Source organism: Rhyacophila brunnea, unplaced genomic scaffold (genome assembly GCF_057557595.1).
Source record: "Rhyacophila brunnea isolate RB1 unplaced genomic scaffold, BYU_Rbru_1.0 scaffold_21, whole genome shotgun sequence".
In the NCBI taxonomy this organism is placed as follows: domain Eukaryota; kingdom Metazoa; phylum Arthropoda; class Insecta; order Trichoptera; family Rhyacophilidae; genus Rhyacophila; species Rhyacophila brunnea.
Genome location: NW_028232871.1, coordinates 4,112,351 through 4,128,722, shown reverse-complemented (window position 1 = coordinate 4,128,722; position 16,372 = coordinate 4,112,351). Strand labels below are relative to the sequence as shown.

Here is a 16,372-nt window from a genome sequence, read left to right as displayed (position 1 = left end):
AGCATATATTTATACGTGTCCAAAAACTTGTACGTATGCAGTTCGCCATATCACACTTCACATAAAATTCATGTCTAAATAAAAGACGGTTCTTTTCGGTTTACACTTTACAGGAAGCCAGCAGCAAATAGATTTTGAAAATAGCCGATATACTTACTGGATTATCTGTTAGGTTAGGTTAGGTTTTCATTCTAGAATTCATGAATTTTGCCAAAATCAGCTATGAAAATTGAATTATTATTGTTCATATTGAATCTAATAAAATTGGAGACCGTATAGTACACGGTCTCCAACGGTGAAATGTTTTACCTACAATTTACATGTAACCACATTTTCTAAGTCCACATATCGTCGTTGAAACTAGAAAATTGTGTAACTCCAAAAACACTACTTTACAGGAGAGACAAAAAACATTATCGTTTCGTATACAAAATATAATATAATAAAAGTGATTGTTAGTTAAATCATCTATGATTTAACTAACAATCTAACAATTTTTTTGGGATTACAATATAATTTGCAAGATGGGTAGATTAGATGGCATTCAAAGTCAATTTTTGATTAAAATAGAGTTACACATTTTTGTAGTTTCAATGACGATATCCAATAACTTCCAAATCCAACCAAAAGTATAGGAAAAAATTATTTACAACAACATAATAAATTGTTGACGTTATCCAATTTTATTTTGGATATTGTTCTAATTTGAAAATACAATACAAAGAAGATAAAACCAATGTTAAACCAATAAAAAATTATATTCGAACAATAATAATTGAGGTAGTCGGTGGACAAATTGCACAAGAAGAAACAAACCATGAAACATGAAACCATTTAAAATTTAGCAAAGTCGTAAATGGTATATAGCAGGGATGGCGAACCTTTTTATGTACCCGTGCCGAAATTTCCTAAATATTATTTTTCGGCTGTCTGACGTGCCGAGCAGTTTTTCATGGGCAAAAATCAGTTTTAAAAATTCAATTATTTTTTAAATATTATATCTAGAACCTCATAATTTTTACAACGTTTTTCTTAGCTCGTATTCTTATTTGTCCGGTGGTTCTTTGTCCGGTACAAATCTTGCAATCAATTTTTAACTAACTTCCCGACTAGCTAGACATTTGAAACTTTTGGAATATAAGAACACGATGCCAATGTATTTTTTTAATACTTTTAGCCATCTTTAAGCAGAATTGAATTCATTTTCAGTTAATTCTGTTTTGTATGAAAAGTTATTTCGACACCATTATTGGTTGCTAGGGGGTCTGGGGTCCTTGCAACTAAACTATTAATGTATACGTGCGTTATTATGGAAATCAATACGACATGTCAAGTACAAAGTTTGTTTCAACAGAATTTAAAAACGTTGTATATAAAAAGTTCATTTTATCTTGTAATTATTTAATGATGATGTTCTAGATACCACTCACAGAACATAGCACACATATTTATAATAGCTTTATCACTTTTTTTCAGTCCACCAATTTTGAAACGGTCTGCCAGAATTACTACTACTAGGCTTCACCAAGTTTTTGTTTCTTGTTTGGTGCAGTATTTTTTTTGGTAGAATTGAAATTGTTTGTTAATGTATTAATTAGTTTGATTCTTTACAAATAAATTGACACCAGAATCGCTACAGTGGTCTCAAGCATTGTAAATCAATCACAATTAGAGGTTTGCGGCGCGGCATTCTCCGCCACCTGATTAGGTTAGTGCAATAATATTATAGTTATAAGGATCGACCCATGCAATTATATATTTACATTAAACGTAATCCTTATTCTTGAAGAGTATTTGCCTGCTATTTTTTATACAATACGATCTGTTATTTATTATTATAGGTTATTTTCTCTCTTCAAACGTGTGCCATGCAAAATCAACCTGCGTGCCATAGGTTCGCCACCTCTGGTATATAGTATATTTTTATGAGGATCATAACACTGTTTGAATATGACACATTCAATCATTAACTCTTTTTAGGTACTTTTGAATGGATTGTTTCTCCAGCAACCACCTCATTAACATATCTGTTAGTGACGTCACCGAAAAATTTAAATTTGGGATTTAACTTACATGTATTTGTGATTTGAGATCGATATTTTGAGTTTCCAAGACCTCAGATTCGGTGACCAGGTTAACTGTCCTCTCCCGCTTCTTCAGCCGGCACTTTGTCGCCGCTATCTTGTTCCGTTCTCTTCTCCTGCGACGCCTTTCTTCATCTTCAGGTGTTAGCTGAAACAACACAAAAAATTATAAGTAACAAATTTCACTGTGCCTCCACAGGGTGGAAAGTTTGTATTAACAGATTTTGATTTTACGAGAAATGGATGTCAGCCACTTGCTTAACCTATTAGTTCCATACTCTGACTCTGACACAAATTAAAATACAATTAGTGTACTTGTCAGAGCCAGGATTCGAACCTGGGACCCACGACGCTATAGGCCGACAGATGGCTTCAAATTGAATGACAAACCGAAACTAAAAATAGAATTTCGAAGAAGAGACGGTTCACATGAGTGGGGCATGTACTCCGGAACCTGCACGGCCCCTTGTGACACAGGCTCACGAATTCTTTCATTGTAACTGTACCCTTTGTTCCGATGCTACAACAGTGTTCTACATGGCAAGAAGCGCAGGAGGTGGTACTGGACCGAGAGAAATGGCGGGGCCTTGTACTTGCTATATATTCTGAGGCTGGAGCATGACAGGGTAAATAAGATAATAAAGGAATTAATGGGGCTAACAATCATGATAATGCGTGGAATCGTATATTTACGATCCGAGCAGAACAAAATAAGTATTATTTTTTCAGTTGATTGCTAAGTTATATTACTTATATTTCGATATCTAGTTTATTAAATAAGTGTTTTCATATATTTTTTGTAAATCCCCGTTCATTATAAAATTTCATGTGTCGTGACTAGGGAATACAATCCCGAGCCAAAATTCTGTTACAATTTGACAATCCCGGGATCCTGGGACTGGTCCCGGGATTGGCATTTTTTTCCTTTGGTAATATAAAATTTTTATATTTACAAATAACATTGATAAAATCGGTCAAAAATAAATCTAGTATAATTTATACTATTTAAGACATTTATTGTTAATATTGTATACGTCCAATTTTGGAAATACACAAGTTTAATGGAGTAAATAATATTGTAATATAAATAATAATGTGAATTTAATATGAGATTGCTGTCTCTGATAGTAAAGACATAATGAATGGATTAGCGAGATTTAAAATAGTAAAGCAAATAATCATGGCGTACTTATGGCTTTTCCGCATCATAAATCTAATTAGTCAGCCAAATATGAAACTGCCGTAAAACGTATGATATCATGGTAGAATTACTTTGTTAAAAGTGCGTAGCATTGTTTTCTTCCAATCTTTCTCATTTTTAATAATTCATGTGAAAAAATAAAATGAATCGGCAACCTACACATGGGTATAAATCGAACTTCATTCAAATTCAGTTTATTTCTAATGTAGTTATTTTTTATTAAAAGTATTTTTTCTGTTTTATTTTCGCTTTTATTTTATTTTCCATAAAAATTGATAAATATGATCAATCCCGAAATCCCGGGATTATGTTTATCAATCCCGGGATTATGTTTATCAATCCCGGGATTCATAGGTATCAAAAATAGCCCGGGATTGGAATCCCTAGTCGTGACCATATCCAAAACGTGTCCCCTGCGATCAACCTGCGCACTGTGGGTGGAAACATTTAGAAAGATGTTTTTTATTACAATCGAGTAGATAGGGAAGTAGTTGTTCAAACATAAACCATTGTGGACATACCCCATCACATCTGGACATGTAAGCATCATCATAGTCATCATCGTCGCTGCAGTAGGGCTCCTCCTTCTTGAGTTTCTTTGTGCAGGGGATGCCGTCCAGCGACTCACTGCCCGACGACTTGCGTTTCGATTCGATCGACAATTTCAGGCCAGCCTTTATCAGTTCGGAGCATGTCTGAAATGAAAAAACAAACATTAAAATCAAGTATAAGGAGTAGCACACTTGACAATTCGTCATGATTTGTACAGTCCATCCCTTATACTACAGCACTGCAACAAGAGCGATCTACACAATGTGGTCGCACCACAGAAGAACGTGCTAGACAAACATTGAATCTAGTAAAAAAAAAAAAAGTGGTTAACACAAATGTGTGTAAACTAGTTAAATAATATCCCAAACTCCTGTTTTTTAGGTTAATCACGTCATGTAGGTCAGGTCCAATAATGAAGGTTTTGGCGCAGAACAATTTTTATTTGAAGACATCCAAAGTGCAGTTATTGATATGTATCCACCGTACATTCATAGGTATCGCTTGCCTTTTTGGAATTCAACCAGCTCACCATCGGTAATCTTTCTTATAATTCTTACACTTAGCTAATTTGTACATACAGAAACATAATAATTACGTATAATAAAACTGATAGTTATGAATACCAGAAGCCGGTTTCAGCTTAATCCCTGAAGACCGGTTAATTAAGTGGATGTCATTACATAATGAGATGCGTGAAAGGGTTTTAAAGGATCTATTAGACAATGGTATAGTGCTATATTTAAAAAAAGGGAAGGGACGATTTTTATTATATCTTACCCCCTCAGGGGTGGGAATAAAATTATGCGCTATGCCATTGCCCACTGAAGAAGGAAGCCGATACATTACACGACTGGTCCTACTTTTCGCCCCTCCCGTTGTCTATAGATGACCTGTCATTGCCTGTCATTGTGTATACTGACGCGTCTGTCGTGTTCACTTGTCAGAGTATTCTTAGTTTCAGATTATTTTAACGTATCTTGGAGACCTTGGAGTTCATCTGATTTAGTGGTTATGTGTTAGTAATAATTGGAAGTGACGATCGAAGTAAGTAAACTTCTTCTGTGTATAATAATATCATAATACACTAGGACGTTTGTCAATCTGACAGTCGATTCTAAAAGACAATAACTAATAACTAATTTATACTCTTCAGTTATTATAGAATACCAAACTCTGCTTGAGAGTACGTTATCAATAAATAGTATGACAGTGGACCACTCGTTACTTGTGCAAAAAGTTATGTTCAGGCTTTATTAATCTAAAGATGGCGGTGGCTATGCCAATTCGGCGCAGTCTGACCCCACAAGGTTCTGTGATGCATGATAATATTTGTCGCATTCGGCATTTCAGAGTAATTGGGTATAATAATATATAGGTCACATTGTCAAATTTAACATGAATAATGATTATTATACCTAACTATACTCTCACAAGACCCGAAAGACCTCCAAGGTAGAATGCAAGAACTCGCGGATGTCAGTCAAATGGTCGGTCTAAAGATAAATGTCTCAAAGACAAAAGTGATGAGGAACTGTTTTTCGGACCCTGCGATTATCTGTATTTATGGCACCCAACTCGAGCAAGTCAGCAGCTACGTCTATCTCGGACAGCAGGTGTCCATAGACGGAAGCATGCACGATGAAATTGCTCGAAGAACAAAGCTGGGATGGAGTGCTTTCGGACGTCTGAATAGTATCTTCAAGAGTGACCTACCATTATGTCTTAAGTGTAGGGTGTTCAACCAATGTGTGCTACCCGTGCTCACGTATGGCTGCGAGACGTGGACCCTCAACACGAGAGATGTCCAAAGGCTAAGAGTCACACAGCGAGGCATGGAGAGGTGTATATTGGGCATCGAATGGGTTAGGAAGCAGACAGGAGTACGCGATGTAATAGACGTTGCCAAACAGCTGAAATGGAGATGGGCGGGGCACATTGCTCGCCGAAAAGACGACCGCTGGACAAATGCCGTCATCCAGTGGTACACAAGGGGCATGAAACGGCCACAGGGCCGCCCTAAAAGCCGCTGGATTGACGAACTGGTAAAGTTCGGCGGAAATACGTGGCAGCGAACGACGCAGGACCGAGAGAGTTGGAGAAAGCTTGGGGAGGCCTTCATCCAGCAGTGGATTGACCCCGGCTGATGATGATACCTAATAATTAAACATTTTTAAGAGATGGATAATATTTAGTATTACCTTTTGAATACTGGGTGTTGAACCGGTAGCAGGGGAGCCGAGTGGTGATCCGCTAGAATTTGATGTTGAGTCATTTCCACTGCCACCCTGAAAATGCAAAAAATAAAAATAAACAATTAATCACAAGTTAAATATTTTAATATTTTTTAATATATCATTTTCGTCATAATCAGGCTGTTATAAAATAAAATATTTTTTTTAAGCTGGCTACCATAATATTATCAAGAAAAATATTGTTCCTACAATCATAGTGATGGTGCCCACAGAACGCGTCGAGCGGGCGAAGTCGGCGTATTCATAACCATAATCACACGTCTCTCGCCGCGCATTACCCTTCACCTATGTAATAAGCGGCCCAAGCAGCACAAAACAATTATTTTTACAGCGTCTCTCATAACAAAACAATAAAAATATTATATTATTTCAGGGCTTGTAATAAATATTTACGACGACATTATTCAACCAGCGAAATATAATGACACGGAATAAAATAAAACAATGGGTTCTCTGTTATTAAATAATTGCTTTTGGCCCGTCGATCGACGACGCCTCAAGCAGCGTAATTTTGGTAGCCGTGTTCAATGAATGGACTTCTTTGTATTTTCATTAAATCGTATCGCCGAGAAGCGAAAAACGGTGACTCATGCGGCAGGCGGGGCGCAAGGCATCGTTAAGTCCAGTGGGCGCTGGCGTATTTGATTACGTTGTATTTTTGATGATTTACGCGCCACTTGTAGAAATTTTGCGCGAGCGCCGCACTCGCTGCGTCAATGGGCTTTATGCCATATTCTTAACAAGCCTTTTTAAGTAATAAATTAAGTGATTAAATCCAATATGAGTCCACTTCATTCAAGGACAAAAATATATAATAAATTTGCACAGTAATAAAAAAAACCTTTCCACTGTGTTAAGACTGTTAAGTACACATAAATATAATATATTATGGTTGTAGTACGTGTGTGCTTTGAGTAATGTTTCTTTTCCGTCCATTAAAAGAACATTTAAAAAAACTAGATTAGACTAATTATTTAATTTATAAAGTATGAATAAAATTAACATGTCTGCGGAAAAAGCTATAATTGTGTTGATTTGTTTCGACCAACATTATTATTTTTTTTACCTGTTCCTCATATCCAGTCGATACCAATATTAGGTATACGACTGGGCGTGAACAAAATGAACACTATATTAAAACTGTTCTTCATTCAAAAAAGGTTTCTATGGAACCATAGAAACCTCTTTTTGATTCCTGTGTAAAACTGTCATACCCAAACTTGATTAATAGAAAATATGAGCTTTCATTCTAAGCACTCGTATACAATATATTATTACAATATTTACATGAATAATGATTTTAGGAGAACGAAAGACGATTTATATCTCTACATAGGTATTTGTCAACAATACCTAGTGGATGATATAATTTATTGTCAAAATGACTTGATAAAATTACAAGTCAACTTTATTTTTATTTTATACATCATCCGAAGAAATTAACAACGAAAAGCTTCCCCTAATTGACAGTTTACTGACTCGAGGAAGAAAACTGTTGATGGAGAAAATTGATATTTTTGTAGATTTTAGAAGATCCCGAAAAAAGCTAACAAACCACCGTGAAATAATATTAATTTTGGCATCCGCCTCAAAAATACAATATTTATTCGCACAGAGAAAATTTTGTTCATCAGTAAATCATTCTGTTAGTAGCTATTGTCTTTACCAAAGATGTTGGAAACCTCCTTCTAGAATCTAGAGGGATGGAGCCTAAATGTATGAAATTAAAGCAAAAAAAGACCACTGGTCCACTGATTAAATTGGCTATAAATGATTTCGCATTGCTGGTTCATTTGCAGAGAACTTCACACTACTGCAATGACATTTATTTGCCAATTTGCAGGGCGTATAAAAAGACAATCTGTCACAATGAGTAAATAAGCAGTCAATAATCCTAAACACTTCGGCATTATTATTTAGTTGAAAAATCCTGTAAAATTTGTGTAAAACCGTTTATAACTGCAGTTGAGTACGTAATCACAATAAACATAAAAAATGGCCGCCATATAAATGCGTGAATAAGAAAATCGGAACGGTAACTGAAATATATTCACATTTGTGGAGATTACCAACTTAACTACCTACTTAACTATGCTTCGCGTGCTTGATAAATAATTTCAAATGCCATAAAAGAAATAACGTATAAAGCTTCTTTATATAGTTCTTTTTTTATATAAAGCACACACAAGAAGGCCGGGCGATGCGCGTGCGACCCAAGAGCTCTATCGGGTAGTAGGGATTTACAATTTTTTTCGTTACACTTACTAGTAGTAAATTAGGAAGCCATCAAATCACCCGACGTAAACTTAGAGGCAAGATAATGTGGAAGTCATACTCACTCTCAGTCCTGCTGCGCATCTTTCACTGCCGTTGTAGTTGCTGTAGTCATCAAGGGGGTTGGTCATGGCAATCAAGGAGTTCAGGATCTCCGGAGTCCTCGGGGTGGTGCAAGCCGATTCGACCGCCAGCAGATTGGTCACCAGCGAATTTGCGGCACTCACGTTGACGTTCACGTTCAGGTTATAAGATTTCGGGGTTTTCCCGCCGTCGGCCGCGTTTCCGCTGGCGGCCATCGCGGCGGATGTGTTACTATTCGACGTGGAATTCATTTTCGAAAATATATTATTATCGTTCATATTATTATTCATTATCAACAACGGAATAAAAAAAATAATAGTTCTCTCACTTTTTGTCTTTATTAAATGGAATATTGATTATAATTAAACGCTACGATTTATTAATTTTAAAAAAAATGTGACAGCTACGAGATACGCTTTTGTTTTACGAGCTTTCAAAATGGCCGTCGTACGTGTTCCTTATTCAAATGCGCTGTTTTAAATAATTATGTCAAAAACAGAAGGAAGTTGTAAACTTTGTAAAAATATCAGCACGCTCCAAATTCGAATAGTCAGTATGTGATTTATATCTTGTACTTTTTTATAGGGCTTTTAATAAACAGTGAACACTGGAATTCTTTGTTGAATAGATTCGCTGCGGTCTGTTTATGGCGAGTTTTTTTTACAATATAGATCTCTTCTTTTACTTCTAGAACACAGGGTTTATCACTGGCAAAATTAAAATAATTAGGAGTTTCATCCGTTTTACGGGTTTACACTTTTTATTACTACGCAAACTATGTTTGCTTTAATTAGGTATTCAAAGATGGCACTGGTCTCGTAGTTTTGGTGATGTGACGCAATCGATTGCAGCTATTATCTGGAACAGAGAAAAAAATGTTTATTAGAATCTTGTAATTTATCAAAAATATACAAAACAACCAGTAGTAAGTTAATACGTTGCAGTAGGAAACGAATACTGCAGTTGGTATGTAAATAAAGAGTCAAGATTTTAATAAAAAATATCTATAACCATCCGTGCAATTTAATTTTCTAACTACGTCATTAATTAGTATAATCCAAATATTGGACATATTGTCTATCGGCCGCCATCGTAGTACAGTGCATAAATGCGCTGGACTTTCATCCGGGGCCCCCGAGTTTGATCTCGGTGAGGTCACAATATAATATTTAAGTGTAAGTATGCGATTTTCTAAAAGCCCGGGCATGTGTGATTGCTTCTCTTATGTTACCTACTATACTGTTTCACTACACTACTGTCATTGGGCCTCGTGGGCTGTTGTAATGTTAAAAAAATAATATATTATATGTATATCATGGCCCCCACAAAGGGGAGCTGATAGGGCTCTAGCCTGGGGGCCCGGGCTCAGGAAGGGCCCAGCGTGGCCAATCGACCAGATGAGTGATTTAAACACATCACAAATTCTCTCGAATAGTAAAAAAAGTCGCCTGCGGGACTATTTATCTTCAATATTATTATTATTTAAAATTATGTGGTTGTACGATACAATTTTTAATTGTGTATCGATACTCGACAACTCCATACTTCAAATAGATGAATTCAAATATAAAAAACACTAAATATACACATTAATTTTACCGCGTACACCATTTGGAAAACGCTACTGTAGAGCATCACACTGCCTTTATCTTTAGCGATAGGTAGGGGGGCCGTGAAATATCCTAGCCTGGGGGCCCGCTTCAAGATGTGGGGGCCATGATGTATATATATAGCTTTATTAAACTAAACTCTCCCTTAATTTATATAACAATGTATTTTATATACAATTTAATTTATATAAACAACAACTAAGTACATGAAAATCTGTAATAATAATATGTTCCAATGGCCAGACATTCCACAATAATTACAGACACAAATTAATACTTATATCGTTTAGTATTTTCTCCAAGTGTACTAACAAGAGGTTCGTAAACGTCATATTTCAAGAACCAATTCGCACGAATCAATAATATTATCATGTTATATTCCATAACTATAAAAATCGTCATTTAAAACTTTGGAGTTCGAGACTGCTCTTTCTTTCGAGTTTTTTTTTATCACTGAGTAATATGTAAAAGTGCATCCACAAGAAGTCATCAAAAATAATGATGCTTATTAAATTTAAATTAATTATTATATAACCAAGATACACACCAGTGGCGTGCAGCCGATATATACTGTGGAAGCTTAGCATCCCCTGAAATACTCGACGAGATAGTAGCTATGTATTGATAATAACAATAATTTCTTCTTCTTTCGACGATGTCCGATCCTAATAGGATCATTTATGGGCCTCCACAGAGTAGAGGTTTGTATTAACAGATTTTGTTTTTTTACGAGAAATGGATGTCAGCCACTTGCTCAACCTATTAAGTCCATACCCTGACAGACACAAATTGAAAAACAATATGTGTACTTGCCAGACCCAGGATTCGAACCTGGGACCCACGGCGTGATAGTCCAACGCTTAAGCCACACGGCTACCGTGGGTGTAAATGTATATAGCAGGTATAAAAATGTATTCTTTTCAACAGGATGCTTACTATAAAAAGTCACCACACGTCACAAGTCTACACCAAACAACGACAACGAATTTTGAATGTAAAATAAACATTGGTGAAAGCTACTTTTATTATTTAGATAGAAACTAAACATAAAAATGATTAATATACATAATCGTATGAAAGTTGAATAGAGCATTTTATTACCTAAATACTTTAAAATCTTATGAAAGTTATGGTAGCGGATGTAGGTAAACATTACCCACTTACTGTCAACCTTTAAAAAGGCAACTATTAAAAATTATCTCTTCTGCTTTCATCGTCAAAATATATGAACACCATTAATGTGTCCATTATGAAATTCGTAAAGAACATACGTATACACAAGAAGTCAAGTAAAAAAAATAGTTTATATTCATTGGGTAAATGCTGCAAGCTTGTGGTGCCCAAGAGGTACGAAATAGCCACCCCAAAACCACTGAATCAATGGCATTTTTTCCGAGAGCTTTTTCAGCTACGAATTTCACAAATTCTGTTCAAAATGAACTGGAAAAAATCCATGCTTAAATTATTAAACACTCTCGGTCCACAATCAAAATCGATAGCTTTTTTAATATTATTTTAGCTCTTTTCACCGGCAAATAATTACTTTAAAAAGCTAGATTCTGGCAAAAAAAAATTCAAAACATTAAAAAAAAAAAAATAAGAAACTAGAATTTTCTGACCAAAAAAATCCTGAATCACAATACAAGTAACAATTTTACAACGTTTTTCTTAGGTCGTATTCTTATTTTTGTCTGGTGGTTGTTTGTCCGGTACAAATCTTGCAATCGATTTTTAACTACCCGACTAGCTAGACATTTGAAACTTTTAGAATATATCAGAACACGATGCCAATGCATTTTTTAATACTTTTAGTCACCTTTAAGTAGAATTGAATTCATTTTCAGTTAATTCTGTTTTATATGAAAAGTTATTTCGACACCATTATTGGTTGCTATGGTGTCCTGTCCTAGCAACTAAATTATTAATATACGCGCGTTACTATGGAAATCAACATGACATGTCAAAATGACATTTCAGTATTATTTCTATCATGTACATTTTTTTTTGATCGTTTAAGCTAGACAAGTCAAGTTTATATGATTCAACAGAAAATTTAAAAACGTTGTATACCTATAAAAAGTTATATTATAGTTATATATCTATAACAATAATTGAGTCGCTTAGAATCATAACTCACATATTCCAAAAATCAAGTTTTGAGATAATCGCTAAAAACCAACAGAGCACTATTTTTTGTAATTAGAAGAACAGTATTGAACTCCCTAGAATATTAATGAGTGAGAGAGTCGAATAACTTTTTTTTTTTTAAATATATATACCTAATACTCCTAACGTTGCAGACATACAGCATACTATGAGAAATAGAGCTCCCCGATTGGTTAGGAAGGCGTTGGTGACAAAACTCTATTCTTTGAAATATACGACATATTACACCAACAATGAACTTTGTCAACGATTTTCACATGGTTTAAATTGACTTTTAATACTCAACTATTTTTCGGTATATAGATTAATTCATTTAGAATCACTTGGCATATTTAACTAAAAAACGACAAAATTGCAATATGTGAGTTATAATTCTAAGCGACTCAATTATTAACACCCATTATTGTATATTGATTAGTAATTTTTTAGGTTATCGACAGAAAAGGACAGGATTTATATTATAATAACAGAAGATCGTTTATAATTAGTATTTGCATGTTTATTGTATTAAATTTAATTAAGTCGTACAAAAATTATCATCGGCATTTTTAAAAAACAAAATTCAATGCCAAGTATCAGACAACATTATAAAATACTTAATTCCATCAAAATATCCAGCATATGATTATAGGCGTCTCTGAAGATGGCAAAACACAATATTACGTGGGATTTTTATAAATTATCATAAAAGATAATCTTGAACATAATACACAAATCCATAATACGGTTAAACAGTATGCAAAATATTATGCCCGCAAGGAAGTGGGACGATGTATGTATATGTTACGAACTAGAAACAGGTGGGATTGTAAATTTAACTTGGCGTTTTGCTTCCTAGAAACGTGTCACAATAGTGAAGGTGGATTTAATGCGGATAAATCGCTTTTACCAGCAAAAAACTCAATACTTTTGACAACCTGTTATGTAGAAAACCTTCATATATGAGGCCGTCTAATTACAAAAAACGACAAGTCCACAATTAAATATTTTCGGGAAACAACGTTTTTATGTTTCAAACTTCAATTATTTGTTTTAACGTGAGATTATTTTTTCCGTTGTATTGTATGTCGGAATTAGAACCAAATGGCAATTTGTTTCAGCCGATAAAGTCTTAAATGTAATAAATATAGGCAAAATAAAATTGTAAGTAGCGCTACTTGTACCTCACTTTTTAATTTATTCCGCATAAGGCACATATTTCCGCGGCACTGTCAAAAGTTTGCCAGATGCTACAGCATGGGAGACGCCCTTTTCAATATTGAACGTTCCCTAATTGGTTGATTTGAACACGCGCGAAATCAACCAAGCTTTAAATAATATGAAACACGGACTTAATAAATCGAGACTTAAAATATTTTTTTTCGTAGGGTTATGTCTCGTTTTGGAATTTATAGATCAATACATATTGTGTAAAATTATACAAAGAATACTTGCGAATTTTTTTCTCGGTGGACTTATCGCTTTTTGGAATTAGACACCTCATATGCAGTAGTTCGTGAAACTTTCGAAAGTAACCAAATTCATCTTTAACGAACACAGAAGGACAGTTATTATGTCGCCAAACTAATGTGAAAGGACTGAGAAATTCAGCGTAGCATCAGAACTTAAAAAAACTACAATAAATGTCACATTCTCCGAGGAAAAAACTATGTACGTGATTCATAACAATGAAACGATGCACGAACAGCCAGCAGATGACGTCGAATTTCACGATTACACGGTTAAATGTAAATTGTACGTAAAATATTCCACCGTGGCACAGTTCGCCGTGATCTTTCTTATCGGAAAGAGAACACCGTATATTATACGGTCTTCAATTTTATTAGATTCAATATGAACGTTAATTCAATTTTCATATCTGATTTTGGAAAAATATTCATGAATTCAAGAATGAAAACCCAACCTAACCTAACAAATAATCCAGTACATCGTCTGCATCAGCTTCCTGTAAAGTGTAAACCGACAAGAGCCGTGTTTTATTTAGAGATGAATTTTACGTCAGTAGATACTATACGACCCAAAAGGTTGGAAGGTCTTTAATATATGTCCATATTATATTTCCGATACAACATTTTACGGTGAAGTGTGATACAGCGAATTGGATACGTACAAGTTTCCGGACACGGAATTTCACGGCTTCAAAACCTTCGAGGTTAGCAGACGATAATGCGAAGATTGACCCAATGGTGGTCGGTCCACGTTAGGGGATAGCGCACAAAGAAAAATCGTTACTTTACGTCACAGGTTCTCAAACTTATTTCGACCACCGTCCACTTTGAGATTTAAAAAAAATCTAGTGCCCCCCATATTTTTTAACTTACTTACCTTTTTACATTACTATCAGTTGCGTATCTTAAAAACAGTTATTGCAAATATATTTTTTAAACATATATGGATAGGATAGATAGGGTGTGACCCATATCCTATTTCTGAGATCAAACAATGTTTAATGAGAGGAAATAAAACTCATACTTTAATCATACTTTTATTAACATTAAAAGAAGGCTTTGAATTTAAAAGTTATCTAATGTGAATGATGAATGTGATGCATTTCGACGAGTTTGTTAATATCAGGCTCGAATTCACTTAAAAACAGCCATAAGTCGCCATTTTCATAAGTTTTGTATGAAAAAAAATATCGGAAATCATAGACAATTTTATTTAGTTAACTTAACCATGGACTACTTAGATGAAATATAAAGCTGCATCCACATTATTACATGTGTAAGCGACTCTAATTTAACAGTATATACGGGACTCCAAGCATTCGAGTAGTAAATCGCATATCAAGTGGTGTCGTGTCTAGATTCCGTCGGATTTTTATAAATAGAATTTGTCTGCCGTCGCCCCTCTAGATTTCCTTAATACCCCCTAATTTTCTTTGAGCCTTCTACTACCCCCCTGAAAGCCTCCAGCGCCCACAAGGGGGCGTTATCGCCCACTTTGAGAAAGACTGCTTTACGTAATGAACACCAGCTATTTCCCTAGTGATTGTAAAAGTCAATCCATAATAAAATGGAACCTGTCGTAATTGTATAAATTTAGCATAATTTGACTTTTCTGTAGAACAAATAAATTGATTTAAAATAGCCAACTTAATTAGGAATACAAAATTAACAGACAGCGTATCATCGCGTGCAATCATTCCAAGCTCAATTCCAGAGCTCGGAACGGAAAAATAACGAATCGGAATAATATATTTTCTTCTAACCTTATTTCCAGGACTGGGTCTTGGAAGTACATTAATACTTGTAATCTAGCTGCGAATTATATATTAACCTGTTGCATTATCCCTACAGACAAACACAGTATCCCATTTCGTATTCTATCTTTCTCGAATGCGAACGCTGCTCAAAGAGATGTGCACAGTAAAAAAATGTTTTATGCCGGCGCTCCATTGGCACGCAAGTCAGACGATTTTACAGTCTTCTGACTTTTTTTTCGCGTGGAGCACCCCAGGTCTGCGGACTTTTTAATCCGCAGACCAGGCTCGTTGGATTTCAAACATGTTTGATATTTTACCTCCGAGTTGCCAGACTTCGTCCGTCGATCGCAATGCAAATTCGATTTGACATTAATACGCAACCATTCGGACCACAAAAAATCTGTAATTGTTTTAAACATTTTCATTGATTTATTTGTTAATTTACACATGATAAAATGAGAGATTTACCAATTATTTTTTTATTTGTATTTATGAAATTCATAAAAGAAAACGTAAATCTTGTGTTGTTTTCACTGCTATATTATTTTACGCAAGTCTACATATAAATAACACAAAATTATAGGGTTATCAGAAGACATTACGATAATCGCAATTTTTTACTTTTGACAGCTCGACTTTTTTATTCGTTCATTGATCAGTAGCAGGGCATAGACAAATCGGACGATTTATTGTCCTCGGACTTTTGGCTCGCCAATGGAGCGCTGGCATTAGGGAAGACGTGAGAATGCTAAACGCGTTATGCCGGCGCTCCATTAGCACGCAAGTCAGACGATTTACAGTCTTCGGACTTTTTTTTTGCGTGGAGCACCCCAGATCTGCGGACTTTTTCATCCGCAGACCAGGATCGTTGGATTTCAAACATGTTTGATATTAAATTTTACTCTGCGAGTTGCCTGACTTCGTCCGTCGATATCACTACGTAA

The 16,372-nt window shown here is 35.1% G+C and overlaps 1 protein-coding gene across 1 annotated transcript in view; it reads right to left on the bottom strand.

Moving 5' to 3' along the window:
• The window catches only part of Atf3 (Activating transcription factor 3), a 174,355-nt gene that overhangs the window by 2,238 nt on the left and 155,745 nt on the right, over positions 1–16,372 (bottom strand). Inside the window, exons 2-5 of the mRNA XM_085948739.1 lie at positions 8,429–9,305; positions 6,036–6,122; positions 3,807–3,980; positions 2,074–2,232 (exon numbers count right to left, since the gene is read on the bottom strand). Of these exons, the coding sequence (XP_085804865.1) occupies positions 2,074–2,232; positions 3,807–3,980; positions 6,036–6,122; positions 8,429–8,737 (729 nt within the window). The 5' untranslated portion in view covers positions 8,738–9,305. The remainder of the gene's footprint in view (positions 1–2,073; positions 2,233–3,806; positions 3,981–6,035; positions 6,123–8,428; positions 9,306–16,372) is intronic.